Source organism: Colletes latitarsis, chromosome 1, assembly GCF_051014445.1.
Source record: "Colletes latitarsis isolate SP2378_abdomen chromosome 1, iyColLati1, whole genome shotgun sequence".
NCBI lineage: Eukaryota > Metazoa > Arthropoda > Insecta > Hymenoptera > Colletidae > Colletes > Colletes latitarsis.
Window position 1 is genome coordinate 56,296,458 of NC_135134.1, and position 24,746 is coordinate 56,321,203.

The 24,746-nt window shown below is 41.1% G+C and overlaps 3 protein-coding genes across 5 annotated transcripts; 1 reads left to right on the forward strand and 2 right to left on the reverse strand.

Moving 5' to 3' along the window:
- The first annotated feature begins 3,557 nt into the window (after window positions 1-3,557).
- Window positions 3,558-12,497, forward strand: LOC143340182 (trypsin-1-like). 3 transcript variants are annotated; one of them, XM_076782634.1, is made up of 7 exons: window positions 3,558-3,735; window positions 3,835-3,923; window positions 4,054-4,195; window positions 5,185-5,298; window positions 5,612-5,690; window positions 11,951-12,015; window positions 12,341-12,497. In XM_076782634.1, the coding sequence occupies exons 1-7, from the start codon at window positions 3,631-3,633 to the stop codon at window positions 12,485-12,487; spliced, it is 741 nt and encodes a 246-aa protein (XP_076638749.1). In that variant the 5' UTR covers window positions 3,558-3,630; the 3' UTR covers window positions 12,488-12,497. The 3 variants fall into 3 exon arrangements, with proteins under 3 accessions (XP_076638749.1, XP_076630500.1, XP_076622089.1); XM_076774385.1 differs by lacking the exons at window positions 11,951-12,015; window positions 12,341-12,497 and adding an exon at window positions 6,485-6,767 and having other exon boundaries at window positions 4,090-4,195; window positions 5,185-5,302; window positions 5,616-5,761; XM_076765974.1 differs by lacking the exons at window positions 11,951-12,015; window positions 12,341-12,497 and adding an exon at window positions 6,485-6,764 and having other exon boundaries at window positions 5,185-5,302; window positions 5,616-5,761.
- Window positions 12,498-13,696: 1,199 nt separating this feature from the next.
- LOC143340927 (trypsin-4-like) lies at window positions 13,697-19,842 on the reverse strand. Its single transcript, XM_076763362.1, has 7 exons — window positions 19,320-19,842; window positions 19,187-19,239; window positions 18,852-18,940; window positions 18,530-18,668; window positions 17,951-18,067; window positions 16,855-17,001; window positions 13,697-13,897 (listed from the first exon to the last, which is right to left on the reverse strand). The coding sequence occupies exons 1-7, from the start codon at window positions 19,543-19,545 to the stop codon at window positions 13,739-13,741; spliced, it is 930 nt and encodes a 309-aa protein (XP_076619477.1). The 5' UTR covers window positions 19,546-19,842; the 3' UTR covers window positions 13,697-13,738.
- A 1,396-nt stretch (window positions 19,843-21,238) lies between these two features.
- Window positions 21,239-23,921, reverse strand: LOC143340926 (trypsin-1-like). The gene is made up of 5 exons (XM_076763346.1): window positions 23,805-23,921; window positions 23,234-23,423; window positions 22,521-22,656; window positions 22,032-22,139; window positions 21,239-21,716 (listed from the first exon to the last, which is right to left on the reverse strand). Exons 1-5 carry the CDS (start codon window positions 23,848-23,850, stop codon window positions 21,420-21,422), a joined length of 777 nt encoding a protein of 258 aa, XP_076619461.1. The 5' UTR covers window positions 23,851-23,921; the 3' UTR covers window positions 21,239-21,419.
- Window positions 23,922-24,746: the final 825 nt, after the last annotated feature.

Consider the following 24,746-nt stretch of genomic DNA (forward strand, 5'->3'; position numbering starts at 1 on the left):
ACGAGAAAATAATAATATAGAAAGAAACAGCCATAATTGTTACGTAAGATCGTAACGCGCAGTAGAAACGTAGAAACAGTATGCAACGACACTCTGTGTGTCGTTAAGCAACGATTCGGCCCACTCTCGAAATTTCGGATTCCGCGATTCATGTATACCTACGAATACGATCGCGGAGGATTCGAGCAAAGCTCCCCGACGCGACGGCACGATGTGCAAATAATCCCAGCAGGTCCCGACGTTCCGTCTTCTGCTATCTGGCTCCTATGTCCGCTTCGACGATCCTGGCAAAACCGAGCCGTTTGGTGGCTCCTGTCGCGCGTGACGAGCCCACAGACGGGATTCCATTTCGGCCCGTCGCGCTATTCCTCCTGCTTAGCTGCCGGAAATATGACGCGAGACTCGGGAATATTAAGTATCAGCCGACCCGAGTCCACCCCTGGGTTAAAAGAGTTCCCCATTAACGTGACTGAAAGCACAAATGGCTCGGCACGAATCGCATATCTGGAATTGGCGCGAATACTCTACTGGCGAGGGTCAGGACAGAGAGCGACTCCGCCGCGGCGGTTTCTTCAACTTTAGCGTCGATAGTTTGTTCCAACGACGCGTTCGTTAATACCGACAATCGATCGAGTAACTATAATTTTCAAAGAATGTTTTGTTACCAAAGGTGTAAAACCCCTGACAGTTCCAGCGTTAAATGTCCTGTAAATTATTAATCGCCTCTACGCTTTGACTCTATTAAGATTTTTATCTCTATGCGAAAATCGACTAAAATACGAGCCTCACACTCGGTTATATCTCCTTGTTAATGTTAAATAAGATTCTCGGCTTATCCGCTACTTTGCTCGCGTTTCAGATTAACTAAACGGAGCTCGATGCTCGTATCGCTGTTTAACAATACATCTGTTACAAACTCCATAAAACCATTAGATGGCGAACTTTGTCGCGCGGAGACGCGACTCGGCACGAAACGAGGAGAAAGTATTGAAAAATTATTGGTTACTACCGAGCGAAAAAATAACGAGGCGTTCATGAACCGATCGTTTTCGCGTACGAGCGATAAAACGGCGCGGCGCGACAAACTTTCCGCTTCCGTTCGAGGCGCGAGACGTGTAACAGTTTTACCATGACGAAGAAGCGATAAATCAGAAGAGAAACGTAACGCGAAACGTGAAACGAGAAAAGAACTGCAAACGTGTCGACCGTAGGTGAAAGGAGTTGCGCCGAGGGAAATAGTAAGTCTACGGTCGCGGTGCTCGCAGAAGTGGACGAAAAGTTTCGCGAAAACAATGACGAAATAAAACGCAGTAACATATGTAACCACGTTGCACGGGAGCCTTAGGCAGTCGTCTTTCCTTGTCGCCTCTACGTGAACGTTTTCCAACGACTCGCTTTTATGCACTGCGCGATCCCGGAATGTTGCTAGCGACGGTGGTGTATAGAAATTGTAAGTAAAATGTTCCAGCGGTGCACGAGAGTAGAATGGCTGAAAAGATCCAAAGTCAACTTTCAAGGTAATTCGTAACTGAAAATACTCCCTTAAATTCAGTTTTCGTGACGGTAAAACGTGCACGTCGTTCCGTGTCCTATACCAAACTGTCAAGGGACGAGCATTATCCTACATTCTGCCTCTGCGAGCGAATCTATTGGAATTTCTCAAACTTTTTAACATTTGCTCCTAACAACGACTCGACGACGCGTTCGAGTCGTTTGTTTACGCTCGACCGCGACGAAACTTTATTATTAACCCTAACTTTGTCCAATTTCCAAGTTACGTGTACCCATCGATCTTTATATTTCAAGTCTTATTTCGTTATCACCGATTACAATTCTTTAACGCGTTCGATCGTTTGATTCTCGGTAATTACGGTTAATTACGCAGGCTCAGCGTTTGCTTCAATGCGTCAATGACCTCGTTCAATGCGAGGGTTCAATGCGTCTGTTGGCTTCTTTACACCATAGATGATTAAAACGACTAGTAGACGATACAGCTGCTAACACCGTGCACTAAAACAATGCGTTATTGTAAGTACAACGGCGTTCGTTACATCGGTCCCTGGGGCAATCTTCTTTTGTGCGTCTGCCTCGCGCGTTCTGCGACGCGCACGCGGTACGCTTCTCACACAACGGAAGTATTCGAAAATTCTCGTTACAGCTGAACAACAACTATATACCTTATTAGAGATCAGGCGGATCCCCTAATCCGAGCAACAGAAAACAGAAAAATAGTAGATTTTTATTTCTCATGTCTACTTGTTTCTATTCGATAACCGAACTACGATTAAGCCTGTCAATGCTCACGAATGGCTAAATGTTCGTTGATCGACTATTGGAGCATCTTTAACCAACGAAATTTTTGAAACTCTTCCGTATTCGGTAACAGGAGGTACGCGAGCTTTTCTTGTGCATAGCTACGTGTTAAGCCGTTCGTATAGCACGTCGCGGTACAAACCAAGTATCAGGAGTTGGAAATTTTCAACGGAAGTCGGATTACACACTATGGGTTTATTTCTGGATCACTTTCGGCGCGCCGCCTCTAATGTCGCCTTATTTTCATTGCGTTCGGTCGAGTACACCATAAATAATACAGGTTGCTTGTTTTGCGAGCCGCATGCATCACATTCATAATACACTTGAGATACATAGGTATGTGCCTCGTATATCCGGCGGTACACTATCATATAATTTTAACGGTACAGCGTAGCCTTTTACGTTTACGAGAGTCGTTTGGCATAGCATTAATTCCGGCGCGCCACCGCGTTTCGAAACACGTGTCCGTTTTAAAAGCTACAGCGGCGAGCGCGTTCGTCGCGCTATACGCGGGCGTTTCGTCCGCGCGTACGACACGAATCGATAGCGTAAAGCGACAAGATACGCGCTCGTAAAGTACGATCATTTAATAAATTGTCTCCGACTTTCCTTTTATTTTTATTTCCGTTTTTGTTTCGCAGACTTTATCGCGCGCGACAAGATTTGCAAGTGTTTGCGTACACGCGACCAAAGGCAACAGCGACAGAAAAAAAATAAACAATACGCTTTACGAGTAGCGAATGGAACACCCATAGTTTCTCGTTGTTTCGATTGTTCTATGGCCGGCCGGCATTCATTTATCGCCAAGTAATCGAAATTGTTTTGCTAGTCCGTCGTTGTGTTCGCGGATCTTGGACGTTGAGTCGACAGTACAGCGTTTACAAGTTTACACACCTATTTGTAATCTGTTGCGACAGATACCTATCGCAAACAACAATCGATTACAGATACGCGATATCTATTATATTCACGGAATTAATTATTTTTTATTAAATGTTAATCTCAAGTCCACGTACACTACAATATACGTTAGATATAGATTTGTTTTTGTTAGTTAACCGAGCAAGAAAAATATTCATTCTACCTCGTTTAATCCGATAATTGTTTATTATTTCACAAATGTCGTTCTTTCTCTTTCTGACCGCATTTCCGATCGCGGTGTCGCGGGATACGGCTGTCGAAGCTTCGACCGGAAACGCGATTATTTCTGCCCGATGTCGACATCTGTCCACCTTATCAGTTCCGCGTCTGAGCTTTGATTAGACTGATTTCGACGCGAACCTGGACAGTAAGTTGCCAGACTGTTTACGAAGAAACATGTTACCGTTGGTGTTTCTCCTGGCGTCGCTCGCGTTCGCGAGCTGTTACGAGCCGAGAATAATTGGAGGATCCGAAACGACGATCGACAAGTATCCGTATCAGGTAAACCAGCCGCGTTGCAACGACTATCTATCGATACTAATTATCGCACGTATGCTCGGCAGCAATGTTATAACAACAAAGTAAACGTTTCTGCGTTAGGTGTCTATTCACTACAACAGCGTGTTCAAATGCGGGGGCTCCATAATTAGCCGAAACTGGGTGCTAACGGCGGCGCATTGTGTCTACGGGTACGTGTTGATTGAGTTATGGAACAACGCGGGACCGAGTAGATAATTTATTAATTACCGGAGACGCGGAATTGGTGGTTTGTAGCCGGCTTTGTACGGAGATACGAGGTTAATTGCGATTATCTTGCAGGGAGAACCCCACCCTTTTCCAAATTCGCATCCAAAGCACTTACAGTAACAAGGGAGGTACGCTGATTACCGGCATCAAGAACACGATTTACCACGAACTTTACGACAACGAGTCTCTCGAATACGATGTCGCCTTGATACAGGTACGATTATGCCAGACTTTATTTCGTACAGGTAACGCGGTTTCGATACAACGGGAATCAAAAAGGATGAGTTGAGACCGTTCATTCGTAACTCGAAAGGTATAAGTATTTAGGATATCTGTTACACGTATTTATGAAATACCTTGTATCCATACATATATATATATATATATATATATTATCATCTATGAACGTGAAATGAAATTTCGTCATACGGGGCTTTGATTTCGAGATAAACGACTCGGAAAATCGATCTGGTACGCGTGCAATAGAGTACGACATAGACATCTGTACCAGTAGAAGAAGCAAGCAACGAACAGACAAATTATTCATTCAACTTATTTAAAGAAAATTTCTATTCCTAGTACGCTTATTTTTTCAGTTTTTTTTTTTTTTTTAACATAAACCACGTAGGATCGCTTTAACATTTAAATAAGTAAAAATATAAATAAATTCTAATAATACGATTTTTATTTAAAAATATAGCTCCGATACTGTTAAAAATTACATTTACTGGATTCGATCGACTAAGAAATATAACTCGAGAAACCGGATAAGATAAATATTATCAGTTTTAAATTCCTATATCAATGACAATTTACGTTACGGATTATTATTATTCTTCATTGATGTTTAATCTTATATGTATATCAGCTCAGTTTTACTTTGCGGACGTCGCTTCGCTAATTGTAAGATTGCGTGTGTGCAGAAAAACGACAATCGTCCAAAGTACGCAAACACTTACGAGTAGTTTTTGCTTTTCAAGAACAGTCCCGCGAGCACGTAACAGAAAAAGCTGCCTGCAGGATTGTTCGCGGCAAACGCTCGTGCAACAAACCGTATTTCGTACTCGGAGTAATTTCTTTCTTAAAAGACCACTTAAATGCAGCTGCATTTACATACATATATTTAAACACCCACTGACCTTTGTCAAAACGCGTTTCAATTTTCGCGTTCGAGGACTACAAATAGCGATTCGTTTTTTACAGTTACCGTCACCGATAAAGGAAAGTGCGAACGCGAAGAGCATCGCGCTCCCTCCACCTGGAGCTACCGTGATGACCGGAAGTAAAGCGTTGGTGACAGGATGGGGCCTAACGACGGCAAGTGTTATCTTTTTTTGTTGACCGTGTGTATCGTTTTGACAGCTGTTGCATAGGTAAACCGTGTTTGACGGTGGCTCGATGCTTCTGTCAACGGTGACGTCCGTCGAGACTGATTACCCACTGCGAACTCGCGCAAACATTAAGGTTTGTTTGTCGATCGGTCGACAATGTTCGGTCGTCACGGCAAACATTCGTCGCGGCGCGTACGTACAACGCGGCGTTTGCTGTACTCTGGGAGCTCGTTGCGCAGCTCGTGGACGATGCAGTTCGAAATCGCCTCGCCACTTGCATAATGCGCAGTCACTTGCAGGCAGGAGGCTCGATGTCGAACACGCTGAAAGTCCTAACGGCGCCCGTCGTTGATCAAGACACTTGTAAGAAGATCTACGCGGTTCAGCATTATCTGACCAAAGAGATGCTGTGCGCTGGCACGATGATTGGTGGCCAGGACACCTGTCGGGTAAACATATTCAATATATTATTTTCACCTTTTTCTCCCAACGAAGAAATTTTGTCGAAACTAGGGCTTGGATCATGTTGCGAGACGAGACGAGACTGTCGATGAATTTCTTTATTCGATACCTACCGTTACTATGGAAATTCTCTGACACCACACTACCAACGAGTATTTCAATATTTCGAGTCAATACTTCGAGTCAGCTTTAGAACGTGATGGTTCTTTTTGCACTGTCAGAAACGTGTAAAAAGCGACCAAGTGGATTCATAGAAGAAGGTTAAAATACATTGACTACCTACACGGTCAGCCGTGCCTCCCAACAAATATTCATACATCCGTTATTTTTTCGAGCATCAGAATCGGGTTAGGTGGAAAATATTTATGCAATTTTCTACAGCGGTGTAACCTCTTAAGATAGCAGTACGAAATGGAAATTACCGATTCGGTGATTTTCCCATCAGTAGCGGTTTCTGTATTCGACTTTAACGTTGCAATTGAGCAACCGAGACGACGTTGGTGAATACTTTCGTTTCCGACACGATGGCCAAATTTTCGTTGGCTCGTTTCATTGTCTGACAAACGAAATTATTCAGCCGTAGTCGTCGCGTTTTTGCCTCGGCGCCTCGTCGCGCCGGTGTACTTTTAATATCGCGTTATTGATTCTCGTAACAACGCGACGCGACGGTTGAAATTTAGAAAAGGTTATTTGCACGTGACGACACACAGGGAGACTCTGGAGGTCCGCTGGTATACAACGGTGTTCAAATTGGTATCGTGTCCTGGGGCTTCGAATGCGCGAGACCTGGATATCCCGGAGTGTACACGCGAGTGTCTGCCGTACGATCTTGGATAACGAAGCATGCCAACGTGTAAAATTAATATCTCTCCGCGCATACAACATCGCGCGGAGATTAATTTTTACCCATACGCGATAAACCCGCACCCGCTGAAATGGAAGGAAACACCGATAAAAATCCAATACTTTTATACCACTTACTCGGAATTTTACAAATAATTTCGAAACATTAAGTATCGTCGATATGAATATTTCTTTGTACCCCAAGTAAAGTTTCTGCAAGTAATCATTTTGTAATACACATTTTTTTTACAAATAAATATACCTGTGAATCGTACCTATATTAATCCCAACGTGCAAGGTAGCGATTGCGTTTTACTTGAGCTGCGCAATTTTAAATATCGGCCAAGCGTATCGATGACCGTTCTCCAGGTTGTGTCGTTATTTTAACGGCGGTTCATCCGGAAAGGCTAATAAAAATCGCTTCCTGTAACGTTGAGTTCGTTCGAACTTTCTCGTTGAAAACGACGAGAATTTCAATTACCAAACTCGATGGTTTTTACCGATACCGTTTCCTTCGAACATAATTAGCGTTTGTTTCACAGTAAATAAGAAAGTATTCTTTCGACTGTTGTTATAAAAAGTTTCATAGCTTATATGTTTGAACTAGGAGCTGTTTAAAAGTTTGAAAGCCTTCTCGAACCTTAGTTATATAGGGTGTTCGGCCACCCCTGGGAAAAATTTTAATGGGGGATTCTAGAGGCCAAAACAAGACGAAAATCAAGAATACCAATTTGTTGACGGAGGCTTCGTTAAAAAGTTATTTTATATTAACAATTAAATTCAAAAATTTCAAATCGTTCTGGAAAAATTATTTTCGGTTGCGGGGCTGAATTACAATCATTTTTGGTCATTATACATACCCTCGAAATCCTACGCATTTTCGAGAAAAAAATTCCTTACCGAAAATATAATTTCTGGCTAGAAATGTCTGCCTGAATTTTCACGCGAATCTTTAAAACGTCATAACTTCCGAACGGATTGGATGATTTTAATGTTTAAAGAAGCAAACTACGCGTATTTTGCTGAAGAATATGTACAAATCACAAAAATATTCGAAAAGTTGGTCCTTGACCCCGCAAAATGGGAAAAACTCCATAAAAATGGTCCAATTTTCAAACAGCCATAACTCCTACAATTGTGAATATATTCCAATGAAACTTTTTTCTGAAGTAGAGCTCATGGGTACCTACAAAAAAGTATTAGACAATTTTTCTGTAGAGCGTCAAGCAAAATTACTAAAAATAAAAAACGAATTTTTAAGAAAAATCGACAAGGGGGGGTAAGTGCCTAAATTTTTCGACGAAAAAAAAAAATTTCAAATCGTTTTGAAAAAATTATTTTCGGTTGCGGGGCTCAATTACAACCATTTTTGGTGAATAGACGTACCCCCGAAATCCTACGCACTTTCGAGAAAAAAATTCGAGTATGAAAAAAAAGACTTTCGAATCGTCCTGGAAAAATTATTTTTAGTTGCAGGGGTCAATTGCAAACATTTTTGGTCAATAGACATACCCCCGATATCCTACTCAGTTTCGAGAAAAAAATTCAGTACGGGCGGAACTTTAAACGTTAATAAGTTTTTAACGAAGCCTGCATCAACAAATTAGTATTCTTGATTTTCGTCTTATTTTGACATCTAGAATCTCCCATTAAAATTTTTCCCAGGGATGGCCGAACACCCTGTATACATGGAATCGGATGGACTTTAGTGCGTTGAACGATCGTTCTTTTCGTAGTCCAAGTGTATACGGGTCGAAAGAAGAAGGGTCGGCGACAACACGATCGACACAACAGCACGAACAGCAAGAGACGTCCGACGCATACAGGGCGCGCGGTGGGTGGTGGGAGCTCGATGAAAGAGCTACCTGTTCACCGTGAAGCTCGCAAATGAAAAGGCGTCCTCTAGACTGTACATACGTATATGTGTATAGAGCAGAGTGCACAGGACAGAAACTCCTCGACCGACGTTTTACCGTTCTCGTCTTCTCTCGTCCGAACACGGTCGCTCGGTATCGAATTATTATTTTTACCGTCGACTCGGACGTGCCTGGGGTTTTCGTCGATGAGACGTTCTATAGGTCTACGGTACTCCAGCATCGTACAGGTGGCTGACTCGTAAAGGGCGACAGAGAATGAGCGTCGTTATTGTACGTGCCTGCGTCTCCGCAAAGCGACTCCGATCGGTTTCGATCGACAAGGGATCACTGGAAATCGTTACGCACCGAGTTTCGTAAAACTCTGCGCGAATTAACAGTGTTTTGTTCGATCATTTAATCCTCGCTTCAGTGTTACGAAATTATGGTAGAGGAGGATTTGAAGATTTCAGAACTACCATTAAACTGAAACGTCGGTTCGTACTAACGAGCTTTTGATTTCCGTGTTATGGTTCCGGTTAAAATGCACGGAATTTTATAATATTCACGTAAATGGGACATTTATTTTCAGAAAATGCCTACAAGATTATTTCAATGCAGATTAACCTGTTTCTTTCCTGCATTTCGTGTGCAAGGTAGAAACAAGGTCCGGAGCATAGACCGAATAAATTTTTGGGTATTATATAATATGAATAATATGTATCGTTGGGCAATCGAATCAGTATCGTAAATAATTAAAAATTATTCTCTTCCCTCGGTATTTTATTAGCGTATAGTTTTGTTTGCTAGCATGGCAGCTGGCGTTTTAAAGATTCCCTTGATTGGTTCGTACAGAAGGAACGATGTTATCTGACGCTGGCGGCGCTGTGTAACTTTATTTCAGTCTTGCTCCTTTTTACGTAATCGACGCGGAATCTAGGTCAACGGTCCGAGACTTTCGTGGATCGGAAATTTTTCTCGTGTCCAGGCAAATTGATACGAACGACAATTAACCCGAATATCGAAATAAAAGAAGGGCGAGTCTCGTGGCGAACAGGTAGTTCCGTCGCCAAGTTCCCGCCATGTATACGTGGATACTGTTCCTGTGGTTTCAGCTAGCCTCAGCCGCGTGGTCTCACATCTTTTTCTTGCAACGTACGTACGATCCATCATTATCGATCATGGTAATTAAAGGAAAACGCTTCAACGTCAAGTATTTTCATTTAGACGCAAAATGTTCGTACGGACATTTCGTTATTTAATTTTAAATCGAGTGTTTGTCGTAATTTTAACGATTGCTAGCAACGTTTGTTTTTTCAGTGCAAATGTTGTGTCGTTTTATTAAACCGAGGTAGTTAAACATCGAGCGCTCTCAAGAGTACAAGCATCTCTTTTTCGAGCGTTCAATTATTCACGATTTAAGGGGAGCCATTAGATTTCATCGTAATTCACGGAGCAACGTTGCGCTTTAATTAGCAGTTTTTCAAAAGTCATGCAAGCGAAAACGCTAATTCAACTATCGATTCTTCTAGTTGACGAGAGTCGTATTGTTGGAGGCCAGCCAGCACGTATCGACGAACATCCCTACCAAGTAAGTATTCTAAACGATCGTCGGAATTACTGGCAAAGATTAATCGATCCAAATATTTCGCGTGGAAACGTGTGTTTCGACTGTATCTCCAAACAAGCCAACGAAAGTCAATAAATTTGCCTACGAAAGTCGTACAGTTATCGTTCCTGTTTGAAAGAGAAATATATTCGTTGCTAATAGATCGTGCGGAATCCATTTTCCAAGCTTCGATATTTTTCCAATTTCTGGTAAATCTCGATACGCAGTGAAATTATTACTATTTAACTTGTTTGCTAGTATTTCAACTGTAATTGAAATTTTGCCCCAATTACAGCTTTTAGTTCGTCGATGTGAAACGTTATTGGTCGATCTTGAAAAAAGCTAAAAAAGTAGAAAAAGCTCGTTTTGAAATTTCGAAAATCACTTTCGACGGTTCGGTACATTTAAAACGTGTATCAGACACTGATGACTGTTTTATTTTTTTTTAAATGTACATAAACGTATCACCTTAAACAAACTACGATAAGAACGACACGACTTATAAGACGACCTAATAGTACGATCACCTTGCGATCTAAATTATCCAAGACAAAAGAAAGTTGGATCGTTCCATTAATAAGGAAGGCAATTAGAATGGGCAAGTTACGTGGTTTATCCTGTGGAAATAATTTCTCGTCGCAACTTTGGTAACGATAATTCGTTTACCTTTTGAAAATGACTTTATCGAGTAACCTCGAAAAATATATCCACCGGATTGCCGCAATTTTACGAGAAAACATTTGTTAATTTCACGGTTATCGGGCTTGATAGCCGCAAAATTGATACGCTGGCGAAATTTCTAGGTATCTCTACGATTTAACAATCGTCACGTATGCGGTGGCGCTATCATTAGCGAGGTATGGATCGTCACGGCCGCACACTGTGTCCAGAGGTACGCACACTTTTTCGTCAACCATATAGTCGTTATCAACTTTGATACGCGATGTCGATGATCTTGCTTAATATCTGGGAAGTAGAAAACTATTAGAGTAGAGGGATACCATGCTAGATCTAATTAATTAAGAATCAAGTGTACGTCAGGCACTTTCATATTAATTATTATTAATCGTTCGTTTTTCCATTCGAAAATATAGAAAATAACATTTTCAGTGCTTTCGTCCGGTTCGTTTCGATAAAGGCTGGTACTTCCAACCTTACCGACAAAGGGACGGTCATCGTCGCCAAGCAGATCATTAGCCACGAAATGTACGATCCAATAAGCGCCGATTACGACATTGCTTTAGTCCGGGTGAGTGGGTTTCTTCGCGATAAAGTCGAAACCTTTGGCGTACAGTCAGATGTTTAAATTCTAAAATACCAGCCCATACAATGATTATAATGGTATTTATAAAATCGCGAAGAAAATATACGGTCTCCGATATTGCACCGATAATTTATTTCCGTCACGGTCACTCGAGTAAATAACAAAGAAACGAAGCGTCCTCGTAGTAATCGGGAGGCTCGAGAAATCGCGTCGTAACGAAAAAGCACTCCGTGGGGGGTCCCCCGGAGTAACCCGGTCCCGTCGATCGATGAACTTTATTTATTAACGTGATACACGTCCCCCTCCCCAGCTTCGAATAAACCCGAAGAATTCAATTACCGTTTCACAATCAATTCTGCAATGTACAGCCTCTCTGCTTGGCACCGCTGAAACCAATTACAATTTCAGTTGGAAAAGCCGCTGGTGTACAGTTCTCGAGTGAGACCGATTCTGCTGGCACCGATCGCTGATCATTATACCGCCGGTTCCAAGGCGTTGGTCACCGGATGGGGTGTTTTGAGAAGTAACGGCCCGTTGACCAATCAGTTACGTAAGGCCGAGGTGCCCCTTCTCTCTAATACAGATTGCTCAGAATTGTACGCGACTCGTACAATCACATCGAGAATGATTTGCGCCGGTTACGTAAACGATGGCGGCGTGGATGCGTGTCAGGTAATTGCCCTTATTGATTGTCGCTTAGACCGCACACGCTCGGACGCGGATGTTTCCGCGTAACTAATATCTTTTTGAACCGTTACTTTTTCCTACCTCATTCTACAAATATTACAACATTTCTACTCTCGTCAAAGAGAAAAATGCTCCCTCGTTCATATTGGGAGAAATGCCGAGAGTTCCAGCACTGATATCTTCTACCGCACCGTACAACGGAACAAAAGGATAATATGCACATATTCGATTAGCGTTGGACGGTCAACGTATCGAATTGTTAATCGACGTATTCTTGATCTCTTTTAACGAAATTCTATTTATCCGACAGGGTGACAGCGGTGGACCATTGGTGCAGTATGACAGACTAATCGGAATAGTATCCTGGGGTATCGGATGCGCTCGACCATCTTTTCCAGGCGTTTATTCGCGCGTGACGATCCTTCGAAATTGGATCACAGAGAAGACCGGTTTGTGAGCACCTTGCGTTTCTCTCGACACGCGGTCTCTGACATTCATTCAACAACGTCGCTATCCCCGCGTCGCGTCGCGTCGTTTCTTCGCTGCCCTCTTGTTCGTTCGCGAACAGACTTTATTACGTTTTGCAAAGACAAACAAGCTTCCGTGGAGAGTTTTACTGTCAAAAGCCGGTATCGATATTAAGAGCTTTTTTTTTTTTTTTATACGAGCAAGTAGAAGAGCTTCACGCTACAAGTTAAGTTTCTTCGCGACGTCGCGCTAGCTGGTACATTTGTCTTTTTCTTGCACTTGGTTCCCTTCATCGCTGGACACACTTTTCTAGGGGGAAAACGTTTTCGTCTTTCTTATATTGCGTGCGAGAATTTAGCCAGGAAATTTCGTGGAGTAAACGGTCCACGTACTGTCGCTCTAAACTGTTTCACTTATAATGCCGAATAAACCTTACGATCGAATAGTTCCCTGGTTGTTTTTCCGCTATTCTCTAAAATGTAGAGTAAAAATCTAAAATTCCCTTCTCGTCGATTGTTTTTTTCGTACCACGATCGTATCGTCGTTGTTATTATTCGAGAATAAATACCGTTTCATTTACCTCTGTCTGGTCGAAAACTTCCGTTTTAATATTTTAGACACGACGCGGCGCTAGCGTTAATAAGGCTCGATATTATCGTTACGCTTCGGAGCAGAAGAAATGTGAATGGTCGACAGGATCGACTTTTCCACGTTAACTCGTTTATTTAAACGCGGCAAAGTAGACAGACCAATAACGAGCCGTTCGCACCACAGATCCTAATGTACGAACGTAACAAGTGGTTCCTTAATTAAGCCAGTTATTTGTCATCGGAAGTAACAGATATTTATTCTGGCATTTAACAACCAAAACATGTACGTTCAACTTAAGGAAGGAACGGATAGGAATGTAGTTTTAAAGTTTAGCATTTTACGGAGACGGGACGCGGATAAAGGGCGAATTGCATCGGAAAGAATGAAATGGCGGGTGCAATATGTCGTAGGAAATCGCTCGTGCGTATAAAACAGACGAAACTTCTCTTGGTAGTATTTTCATAAAACCTTTGGAAAAATGTTTAAAGTTACAAGGAAAGTATCGCCGTCGCGTCGCGTCGCGTCGCGTCGCGAAGGAACGCGGCCGTTCGGAAACTTGTTCGGCCTGTTCCAACGAACGGTGCAACGCAACGAGATTGAATCTGATAAAGATTAGCAACGTTGACATTGTAGTTTCGCGAATATCATCTCATATAGTATAGAGGATATCTGAATTTGCCGAGATCCATGGTAGGTAACTGCTGACGCGAGTGTATACGCCCGGATGTATCATAGTTTTACACCCTAATCCATAGGATAGAACGCCAATCAGCGTCTGGGCTTCCATCAGCGGAGCACCTGGATCACCCTGCAAGTAAACGAGGGTTGACAGTTTCAGTGATTACTTCGAGCTGCGTTGCTTGCGCGCTGATTTGCTAATGCGTTGATACATTCGCAAAGAGAGTGACGAGGTCGATTGTCCTTACAAAGGCAGAAACCAATTATCGTTGTACGGAGTGTGCCCGATTCTACTCGAAAATGTCTCGTATTATTCGCTGAAACAATTTCTTATTTTTGATACTTAAAATATTGCACCGATCGGATCGACATTATTTTCCACGAATCGATCAAAACGGAACAAAAATATTTTACCGTTAATTGTTTAAAGGATTCGTTTCCCAAATATAATGAAAAATATCGCCATCGGTATAGTAAACGAATCGACGGTTGTTTCAATTGAACGCACAGTGTTGCGTTTTTATTCGCGTGCTAGAAACTGACAATTATTTTCGAATAGCGCCGAAATCATTGCCCAACGTCCCTAAATGTTCCAATTAATTCTCGTCTATTAAAATGCAATCGCATTTGGAAATGAACTATTCGAATCAGCTCGCATTTATTTGCTCTCGAAAGGCAAACGGGGCTATGTGACTTCCGCAGGTCGGCGTTTTCAACATGGAAATTGTGAAAATAGAATAAAATAAAAAAGAAAAGGTAACATTGAAATCTATTGTCAGCGAAGAAGCAACCAAAGATATTGCTCTTTGTATCGTCCAGCCGAATTTATTGTTATTATTATAACGATGGAACGTGTTGAAATCTCCGCGCTTTGTGACAATTTTCTATTATACTCGGTGAATAATGTTCAATTTCTATTCAATCGATCGTATTCAAATGTTGCTCGTAACGCGCCGCATCTTTTGTGCCCTTCTACGGCATACTGTTAGCACGACGTTCAAACCAGAAACGAACCAACGGCAAATATATCGGTATTACGAATACATCAACTGTCTCTGCGATTAAGCATGCTTCGTTAGAATTTCGATAAATACGTTTCCATTAAAAGAGAATCCATTTACAAAGGTAACGTTTTTATTTACTTTTATACCTCTCGGCGTTAATATTTTTAGTACGGTTCTTGATCGTATGCCAATTTAATGGGGCAAATTTAATACACGAAACAGAATAATAAGAACGTTAAATAAACGTGTATTGTCCGATGTATATCTGTCTATGTAAACTGCGCACGACGCAAATATTCTAATATGTATGAACGTAGACGAAAAGGTTTGCGCGATTTAAGTTAACATTTATTCCGTAAAGTTTCAAGTCACTTGGTGCAACCGTCGCTATAATTAATAAAGAATTATTAAAAACGAGCTCGCCGAATTCACGGAAAATTTATCACGATTAGACCGGTTAGACCGACGACTATTCCTTGATGGAAAGCGCGCCGACTGTTTGTCGTTCGTTTAACGCGTTAATGATCGTAGATATAAATTTCCCGCCTCGGCCGGTTTGCCCAGGGTTTTCGTTTGATCCTTTAATTTTCTATCATTTGACGTTAGGTCGCGCCTGTGCCATGGTCCCTCTGATATTGCGTCCTCGAGTCAAGTGAGTTGCATTGTTCGTCGTCTATCGAGTGCAATCGACAACCGAAATTAGCCGCGTGCGCGTATCATCAGACGTCAAATTAACGTTGAATTCCACTGGCAAGCAGTACGCGTGGATCGCGTGTACGAAGGACAATCAGAATCGCGTTAACGAGACCCGTGATTCATTCGTTTGGCGCATTTTTCTGTACACTGTACAGGGAACGGAATTTCTACGCGTTTCATTATTGACGCGAACGCGTTGTTAAACGGACAACGGGTAAAATCGATTTTCTCGCGAATGAAATCGTACTGAATGCGCCATAATGAACGACAACGCGTTAATAAATAAGAAATAACAGGGACGAGTGGCACTTTGGAGGTTCGAATGTTCGTTAATTTGAATTTATGGAGCGTAAGATTGTTTCTGACATCGTTACCACCGATGTCTTGTGCATCGAGGACTCGCGAATGGAAACCTACCCCGAGAACGCGTAACATTTTATTAATTTCCATACCGATTCGAAAACGGATGTTTGTCACGGATTTTTAATCCGATTCGCAGAAATGCGATACGAATAGGTTTGTGGAAACGCAAGAATAAAAACGCGCATCATCCTCGTAGTCTTCCATTCGTGTTCGAAAATAAAATCGATTTGCAAAACCCGAACATCTCGTGTTTCGCACGACCATCGTTCGTGTTGAAAACTGATCGTTCTCGTTTTAAATTCAATCCCTGCTACCGAGCAATTAGTTCCAATTCAGTTCAAGCTTCCAACGTCAAATGCTACATTCCCCGAACGATCAATTTTCATGCTTTGTTCTTTTACGTTCGGGGTATCGAAGAGAGTTATCTGTCTTCTTAACCGTTTTATTGCGCCGTAACCATTGGTTTTGCGCGTTCACGCGATAGTCGGCAACCAAATTGAGACCGAATTACATTTTAACCCTTAACGAACGAACGTACGTACGTCACCTCTCGTGTAACGTTACATTTTTTTTACCATAACGGATGTTCGTCACCTCCTGCGCGACGTAGGGAATGAAAGTCTGTCTCTAGCTTAACATGCGTATATCGATGTATATCCATAAAATGGAATGTAAACGTAACATAATTTAACCGAGAAATAGTCTTTACTTGACAATCGTAAATTATCTGGTGGAAGAAAATAAATACTGTACTATAATGTGGTGAAAAGTCGAGGTGCCAAACTATCGGTTTGCGTCCATTAACGCAGTCGAATCTCTTATTGTTCCCGAAACGGTTGCGTGTGCAATCGGAGGCCAGACCAGCAACAGTTACGGCAAACACATCTACACGGATATTGAGTGGCGTCACGCGCGACGAGGGATCTCCTTAACGGGGGCTTCAGGATCTTAGGTGTTGCAAGAGTTGTCACGGGTCGCGGAGCCACACCACACCCCCTCCAACATTCTCTTGTCTTCATCTTACCTGACATGTCTCCACCCCGAGGGTCATGTTACCGGCACAAAGCATTTTCTGGAGCACCGGCTCGTAGCAAGGCATCGTCGAGCTGCAGATATCCTGGTTGACGATCGGTACAGCCATCGCCGTGATCTGAGATTCGGCCTGGCCACCCTGAAAGTAACCTAATATCTTGATCCAATTACGATTTTTCATATTAGAATCCCTTGCGAAGACCAAACAGATGCACATTATATAAAAGTTTCTCTTTTATTTACCAGCATCGGAAACAACCATTTTTTAATACAGTTCTTAGCTTGTTAAAGTTATCGATAAGATAACTGTATCATTTCGGGGACGGTTAGGAGCACACGAGAATAGACCTGAGAGAAATGGTTAAACTCTCCATCACCATTAGCTCCTAGGGTCGATAAATTTTCCATCACCATGAATGGTTAAACTTTTTACGATACAGTCTATAGGCGAAATTCGCGAACATTTTCCTTAATTTATGATATCCTTCGGGACCATTTTCTTCAGCTTATCTTCAGTCATATCGTACATAATATTCCGCTCTATTATTAGTTTCTTACGTTGGACGTTCTGTCGTAAGATACGTTGGTATAGTTCAATGTTAATTTTTCTCACTACCATCGAACGCAAATATTTAGTATCGGTCATTCTTATATTCGCGAAAGTCGTTTGCATTTCGCTTCGGACGTGTAATAAGAAAGGAATTTCTATTCGATTGTTATCAGAATTAAAAATTGGCCGTAATAAAAAATGAAGAAATTTATTTTTCCGTTTCCAGTATACGGGCTTTATATGTGGACTGAAATTGAATCAGACATCGCGATAAAAGTGAATATTTAGCGAACGAGCTTGCGGCTTTAATGACCGCACGATGACACAGAAAGATAATTATCGCCCAGTATAAAATGGACAGTTTGAAACTAATATTTTTTCGAGATACGACGATGAGAACGCAACACGTTCCGATGATATATTTCTCTAATTTTTTAGATGGAAAAAAAGTTAACAAATATGCTGTGAGAAATTGCGCGGTAATTTTTCGTTTACTCTTAAATGATTTTTCGATACTAATATTAAAAACAGCACTCACCAGATTATGCTTCCACCCTGTCACGAAGCATGTCGTTCCATCAGCGAGTTTGTAATCCTCTTTTTCCGGTATTCCAATCGGTAGCAATTTTTCACTAAATTGCTCGGGAAGCTTAAACTAAATTCAAACAAATCCAACGTTTATTAATATATTTACTATGCTATAAAGGTCCATTCCGACTATCGACGAGTCGTGCGTAAAATAAAAGCTATTATATTACAGTTTCTCGCGTTACGATTGATTCGAATTAATGCCGAGTATCGATAGACGTTACGTTTAATTTGGCACCGTTTTGTTCGATATTATTTATTGCGTTCTTTTCACTCGAGTTTCTATTAAAAATTATTAATATTTCGATGCTACATACTTCCCACTGGTACGTCCCTTTAGAAGACATACGAGCTTTCGGTGGAATTGCTGTCTATAACGATTGTATCGTAACATGGTTCGCCGTACCGAGCGTAAAAACTGTAATAAAATTGCTGGCGGTGCGACTCGCGTGACAAACGTTCGCGAAGGAGAGCGAGGATAAAGTGCTCCGAAATAAATGTGCTTTTAGCCCTTTAAAAGTGCGGCTACCTTTATTAGCGCGATGTCGTTCAGCAGGACATATTTGTCAAAATCCTCGTGCACAACGATATCGCTCACTTCCAATTCGTCTCCGCCGCTGGAAAGAGTGTCGGAGCGGACACGCACCGACATCGTCGACAGGTCAGCACTGTAAACGATTATGTGTCGTTATTCATCGTTTTTTTCGCACTCATCCCATAATATTTCAATTATTCACTCAAACAAATTCATACTAGAAAATGTGCATATATTTTTTTATATGCACTCTTTTGTCGGTCGGTTACGATACACCTTGTATAATACGACGTTAATTCCGTGGACCGATACTTGCCCAAAAACGCAGGATGCCGCGGTTATGGCCCACGATTCATGCACCAGCGCTCCACTGCATACGTGCGTTCCGTATTTCTCGATGGATACCTATACATATTACAAACAGCTGGAGACTTGAATGGCGAGTCTAATTATTATGTCAAATTGTGTAACAAGTCAACAAGTGGAATATAAACGTGGAAAACGGAAAGGAAACATAGGAAAATTAAAAGAACGTTTCACAAACTAAATAGGAAAATAATATAAAGCGTTTCTACGTAAGAAAGGCGTTACGTTACTTAAAATTGTATTCCCTTAACGTTACAAGAGATTGGAAAACGTATTTCAACTTACATGGTACGGATATTCCGTAATGTTCACGTACTTGGTATTTTCCGACGCAAGAACTGAGCAGAGAGTGAAGAATATTTGCATGAAATTGTACGCGAAATTGGATTCTCGTACGAAGCACCATTATCCAACTTACCGTTCTCGAGAAAAATGCAGAGCAGGAACAGTATTTTCTTAGACATTTCGACGTGAATTGACAGGGAATAACGATCGACCTGTCGAATTATTGGGACTGGAACTAGGTCGGGACACGTCGATACGCGTGGGGTCGAAATTTTTCGGCGATAAACGTCGTTATCGATTATTAACCGTTGTCGAAAGTGTCTGGTCGCGTCAACTTCAAAAGAGTACCGGTAATCCATTTTATGTGTTTCGATAGAACGGGAGAAAAACTTTGCTTTCCTGTAAAAAGTTTCTTCGCAGTTGTGTTAGTGTCCGAGACAGATCGTGATTAGCGATATCGTATCGAGAACGAGATAATGGAACAATCGTGTCAAGATTAGTATCCCATTCGAATTGGAGCGATTTAAAATTAATCAACGTGCCGTGCTCGACAAACTGTATTGCTTGTATACATTGTATGCGCGCTTAATGTGTGTTCCGAGTATGCGACTATCACGATATATACTTTTATTCATCAACAATGTGCAAAAATTGATTTGAACGACATAAGGGATACAGGAGATACAGTGATACGAGAAACGATTTCTATGTAATTAATATAATTATTAATTATATTAATAGCAAATTATATGAGCTAATGGCTGCGTTCTTCTTATAGTTTCAGATACGTTCTTCGCCCCGGTGTACGGTCTAATGACACCGATTTCGAGTCGCAAATACGTTTTTACCGAGTTATTTTTTAAATGAATGATGTATTTCAAATTTAAAATAAAAAATAGAGGATTTGCGGTGTACTTATCAATGAGGTACATCCTTACGTATTTTAATAATCTAGAAATCTTTAAGTAATCTTAATCGATTCTATTTCTGTAGTTTCATTTTCCGTCTAACTTCCTCTTGTGTTCATTTCTAAATCTGTTGGTAATGTAATGGTAATGGGGCTCTAGAGTCCCAGAAAAATGGGCCGAAAAAATACATCGAGTGAAAGGTTTACTCGTATACCTCGTCTGTGGTAAGACCATTCGAAAAGAGGGAAAGTTTCAACGGGACGGCGATATTGATCGAATCAAAGTTCAACTGTGAGTAAACTATCGGAGAAAGTTTTAGTTGCTCTGGGGATCTGGGCAAGATGGACGAAGAAAGCATTCGGTGGTTAAATAAGCTGTTTTGGCTGTCAATCTATTGGTAAACTTTGGTCTCCCGTTCGTCCTCGGTAGCGGAAATAATCTATCTTCTCTATTCTATTATATGATATATTAACAAGTGTTGTTAATATTGTAATGTTATTTGGAAGGAAAGCAATTTTAATATATTCGGCGTTTCAATCAAACTCGAAGCTTCCCAATATATATTGTAATTGCTGTTGTACCAAGTAATAAATAATAAGTATCGATAAAATCACAGACGAGGTATACGAGTAGACCTTTCACCTTATGGACTGAAAGTGGCCCAATTTGCTGCGATACAGACCTGAAAATTCGGAGGTGATTTTAGCGTCCTCTTCTCATGAATGGCGGTAAGTTGAGAAACTATTCACTGAATTAGTATTTATGGGCAGACAGCTGTAGTGTGTCTGTAAATACATGTGGTACAGAAATTTTTCGGTGAAATTAAAAAATTTAAAATCGTTCTGAAAAAATTATTTTCGATTGCAGGGGTCAATTACAATTATTTTTGGTCGATAGACATATCCTCGAAATCCTACGCAGTTTCGAGAAAAAAAATCCTAACCGAAAATGTAATGCCTGACCATACATTTATATGTTTCACTGAAATTTCATGCGTATCTTTAAAAGGTCTTAACTTTTGAACGGATTGGAGGATTTTAATGTTTCGAAATGCAAACGACGTATATTTTGGTGAAAATTAAGTAGAAATTCTGAAAATGTGGAAAAGTTGTCCCTATTTTTCACTACTTCGATATTTACTTTTATAAAAGTCCAAAATATATGTATTTAAATCAAATCGTGCGTACAATATTTAACAATTAACAAAGCATATGAAAAATTTTACAAAATTGTATTTGGACTCTCTAAATGCTGCTTCAGTTAATTATCTAATTAACAGGTTGGTTGGCAACATGTTAATTGCTACATATTCTCCAATTCTTGATTTATACTCCACTGTTCTGTTTGATCCAAGAGCGGAGGTTAGCCACGTTCGAGTAAACACCTGGGTATTTGGGTTGGGCACATCCGTAACCCCATGACACAATACCGTAGAGGGTTCCTTTGAGTGTCAAAGGACCACCGGAGTCTCCTTGGCAAGAGTCTTTTCCACCGGCGGTGTAACCGGCGCAGATCATTCTGCTAGTGATGGTGTTCCTGCTTCCGTAAGCGGTCTGACATTGTTTTCTGTCCACGATGGGAACCGACACTTTCATCAATTGGGATGAAACACCTCCACCCTCCTACAACGTTTGCAACTGTTATTTTCGTTTCATTGCTTTGAAATCTTCTCATTTTTTTTCTCATTTAGACGATAAACTCTATATCGATATCCATGAACGCCACCAAAATAAAACAGAATGTTAAACAGCTTCCTTTCGTTCAAAAAATTTCCTCGCGTAGAAAATTTACTCGAAACGCATCGACGTAAATCGTAGTTGGCGCTGTAAGCGCGAAATTGTCATAAAACTGTTTGATGTTGCACGCGCTTCAGACTTTTCGAACGGTATATTTTTACTTCTGTCGCGTCTAGAACATAAAATAATTGAGCAATTTACCCTGAGTGCTCCCCAACCAGTTACGTCAACCACGCTTCCGGAAGAAGGTTCCATCGTAGCCAACTTTACTGCTTTCACATTGTTGTTGAATTTGATTTCGCCATCGATCTGCAATAGAGTTTCCATTGCATTACGCCTGTGTTGCTATAGCAAGGAATTAATCCTCGCAGCACTAATACGGTCCGAACGAAATCAACTGGCCACTTAAGTATATCGAGTGGCTACCATCCGTATCATACCGCTATACCTCGAATAACCGCGATGCGTAATCCGGAAACTGGCTCTCAAGAGTCAGTCGATTTTATCGCTAAATTGACAGATTCATTTTTCAAAATTTATCGTTTAAGACAATCATAATAATACTAAATGGTCCGAATGATATTTTTTCATGTATTTCAATCGTCTGTTTGTGAAAAAGATAATAGCTACAATTAATGTATGTGTACCAAAATGGTTCGACTAGTATACTATCGAATTTCACGTATGTACCTCCAAAAGCGCGACATCAAAGTCGACAGTCCTTGAGTTGTACTGGGGATGTCGGATGATCCTCTTTATTGCATAACGAGTACCTTGGTCTTTGTTGCTGTTACCAACACGGATGCTGTATCGCTCGGCGGGCATTCTGTGATGCACGGAACATGAAAATGTCAGTGACTCGTATTATAGTTTGTACGCGTCGCGTGTAAACGGCCCACGAACGTCGACGAATATAATAGCTGTTTGCTTTCGAGAATATGCGCATGGTATTTGACAACCTTACTGTTATTGCAAAATGGCAGCCGATCGGGATGGAACGCGACCCGCAAAGCCGATTTAATATCGCGATGGCTAAATATTATCGAACGTATCGTTGCGCGAAAACGTTAGGGATGATCCGTATGACGGCGTCATTATATTATATCTATTCGCGTAATTGAATCACCGAATCGTTACAGTTCCAATGGCCGATGATTTTTAGCAGTGGCAGACTACCGAATTCTTCCATTCAACTAAAATATGACGACCACGTTAAAGCCCAATTTATCGACTCGAAGACTACCAACTATAACTAGCACTACCAATTAGCAATTAAATCGAATCGTGTCCCGCGATTATATTAACGTTCGAAAAGTCCCGCATACGCGAACCAGATTACCCCGAAGCACTTATGTCTGCTTAGTGCACATAGTACTGTTAACTTTATCCATTTGCGTTATTACCCTACGCAATGGCCGGCTGTGACGGCCCATTTACTGCTGATGATCGAGCCACCGCAAATATGTCCACTAGTTTGTAGGCTTAGTTGATACGGATGTTGATTTATGTCAACGGGACTGCCGCCTACAATTCTCGTGTCAAGCAGCAGATGCTGAGCGCCCTGGGTGTCCAGGGTGTCCGGCATCTCGTTGGCTGTAACATTATACCGAAACAGTAAGATTTCTTTCCGTTTCACATCAAAGTTTACAATTAAAAATCATTAAGTAATATTATTTTCTTAAACAAAATTAACGAGCACTCTCTTGCACTACATTCTACGTGTCTACAGAATCGAAAATGTTGTATAATAATATTGCTCAAACCGACGGAGTGTTTAAATAAAACAATACATAGTTGAGCGTTCGCAGATGCGAAATACCGATTCGATAGCCCTATTCGCGAACGTTTACTCTATATTCTTTTCTTTTTGATAATAATCGGATAAAAAATTGCCAATTGACGATTTTCAATATACCGTTGCATAATCAAATTAAGGAACAAAGCCAGCTTTCGGTTCCGTTTACGTGTACTCACCTAAACAGCCAACGAGGAGGGTGCACAATACAAGAGCGCAATACATTTTCTCAAAGAAATGTTCCACTTCCAATTGATCTGTACGTATGTCTTCCCGGCTTTTATACGGAAAGCTTGTTCTTCTGATTCAGCGCGAAATCCTTATCTGACGATAATGCACCGTGCTTTGCACGAGTGGCACGTGGTGCAAGCATTCGTAATATCGTAGTTAGAGGAGGCGCGGTATGAGACGAGGTAGAGGGTCGCATAGGAAAAAGTATAGCTACGCTTTTTCCCAAGCATGATTGGAACAATATCGTGAGATAAAAATCACGTGATTGCAAGCTATTGGGCCGATAGGATTTTGGATAAACGTGCACTTTGTTCGATAAGAAACTTTCAATAACGTTGTTCGTCTCGTTGCACTTTCCGGCCGCGAAGGAGGCCAGTCTAGTGACCAGATTTTGCAACAGACATTTCGGAACCTTCTATAAATATTTACTATTTTTAATTTTATTTTGTTCCAATTCGATTCTATAGCTCGAGAAGAAAGTGTAATTTTCTCGCTGTTTTAATCGGTCAAGCTCCTTCGAACCTTTATTACACGAAAGAGTAACATACAGTTTCTCTGTTTTATTTCTTAATTTTTACTGTTTGGAAAAATGTTTTCCTCTGATTGTTATACGCGTAGCTAGAGAATTTAGCATATATTTCGTATTAAGCAAATGCTGTACGGTTGGAGACTTAACGTCACGATTATAGCCAATCCAATGAATAATGTCGTTGGTTTTTAATTTATACATATAGAAAAATCAGTAGTGCTTCGAAATATTACGTTATGACTCAGATTTCGAATATAATAATGAAATCGCGATGCAGTATTTCACGTAGTTGTGTCCGACAATGAGATAAGGGAAGTGAAAGCAATAAGGAAACGTTGATCAACGTCTGGGGGTTTCTGAT

Excerpts from the sequence above, each read along its gene's own strand:
- LOC143340182 (XM_076765974.1), top strand. The coding sequence starts at position 3,631 with ATGTTACCGTTGGTGTTTCTCCTGGCGTCGCTCGCGTTCGCGAGCTGT. Across the intron at positions 3,736-3,834 it reads TCGACAAGTATCCGTATCAG|GTGTCTATTCACTACAACAG; the intron begins GTAAACCAGCCG and ends TTTCTGCGTTAG. Across the intron at positions 5,762-6,484 it reads GTGGCCAGGACACCTGTCGG|GGAGACTCTGGAGGTCCGCT; the intron begins GTAAACATATTC and ends GACGACACACAG.
- LOC143340927 (XM_076763362.1), bottom strand. The coding sequence starts at position 19,545 with ATGGATTACCGGTACTCTTTTGAAGTTGACGCGACCAGACACTTTCGA. Across the intron at positions 17,002-17,950 it reads CAGGGTGGAAGCATAATCTG|GGTGGCCAGGCCGAATCTCA; the intron begins GTGAGTGCTGTT and ends GGTTACTTTCAG. Across the intron at positions 13,898-16,854 it reads TCGGGGTGGAGACATGTCAG|GGTGATCCAGGTGCTCCGCT; the intron begins GTAAGATGAAGA and ends GTTTACTTGCAG.
- LOC143340926 (XM_076763346.1), bottom strand. The coding sequence starts at position 23,850 with ATGTATTGCGCTCTTGTATTGTGCACCCTCCTCGTTGGCTGTTTAG. Across the intron at positions 23,424-23,804 it reads CCTCCTCGTTGGCTGTTTAG|CCAACGAGATGCCGGACACC; the intron begins GTGAGTACACGT and ends ATAATGTTACAG. Across the intron at positions 21,717-22,031 it reads CTGGTTGGGGAGCACTCAGG|GAGGGTGGAGGTGTTTCATC; the intron begins GTAAATTGCTCA and ends CAAACGTTGTAG.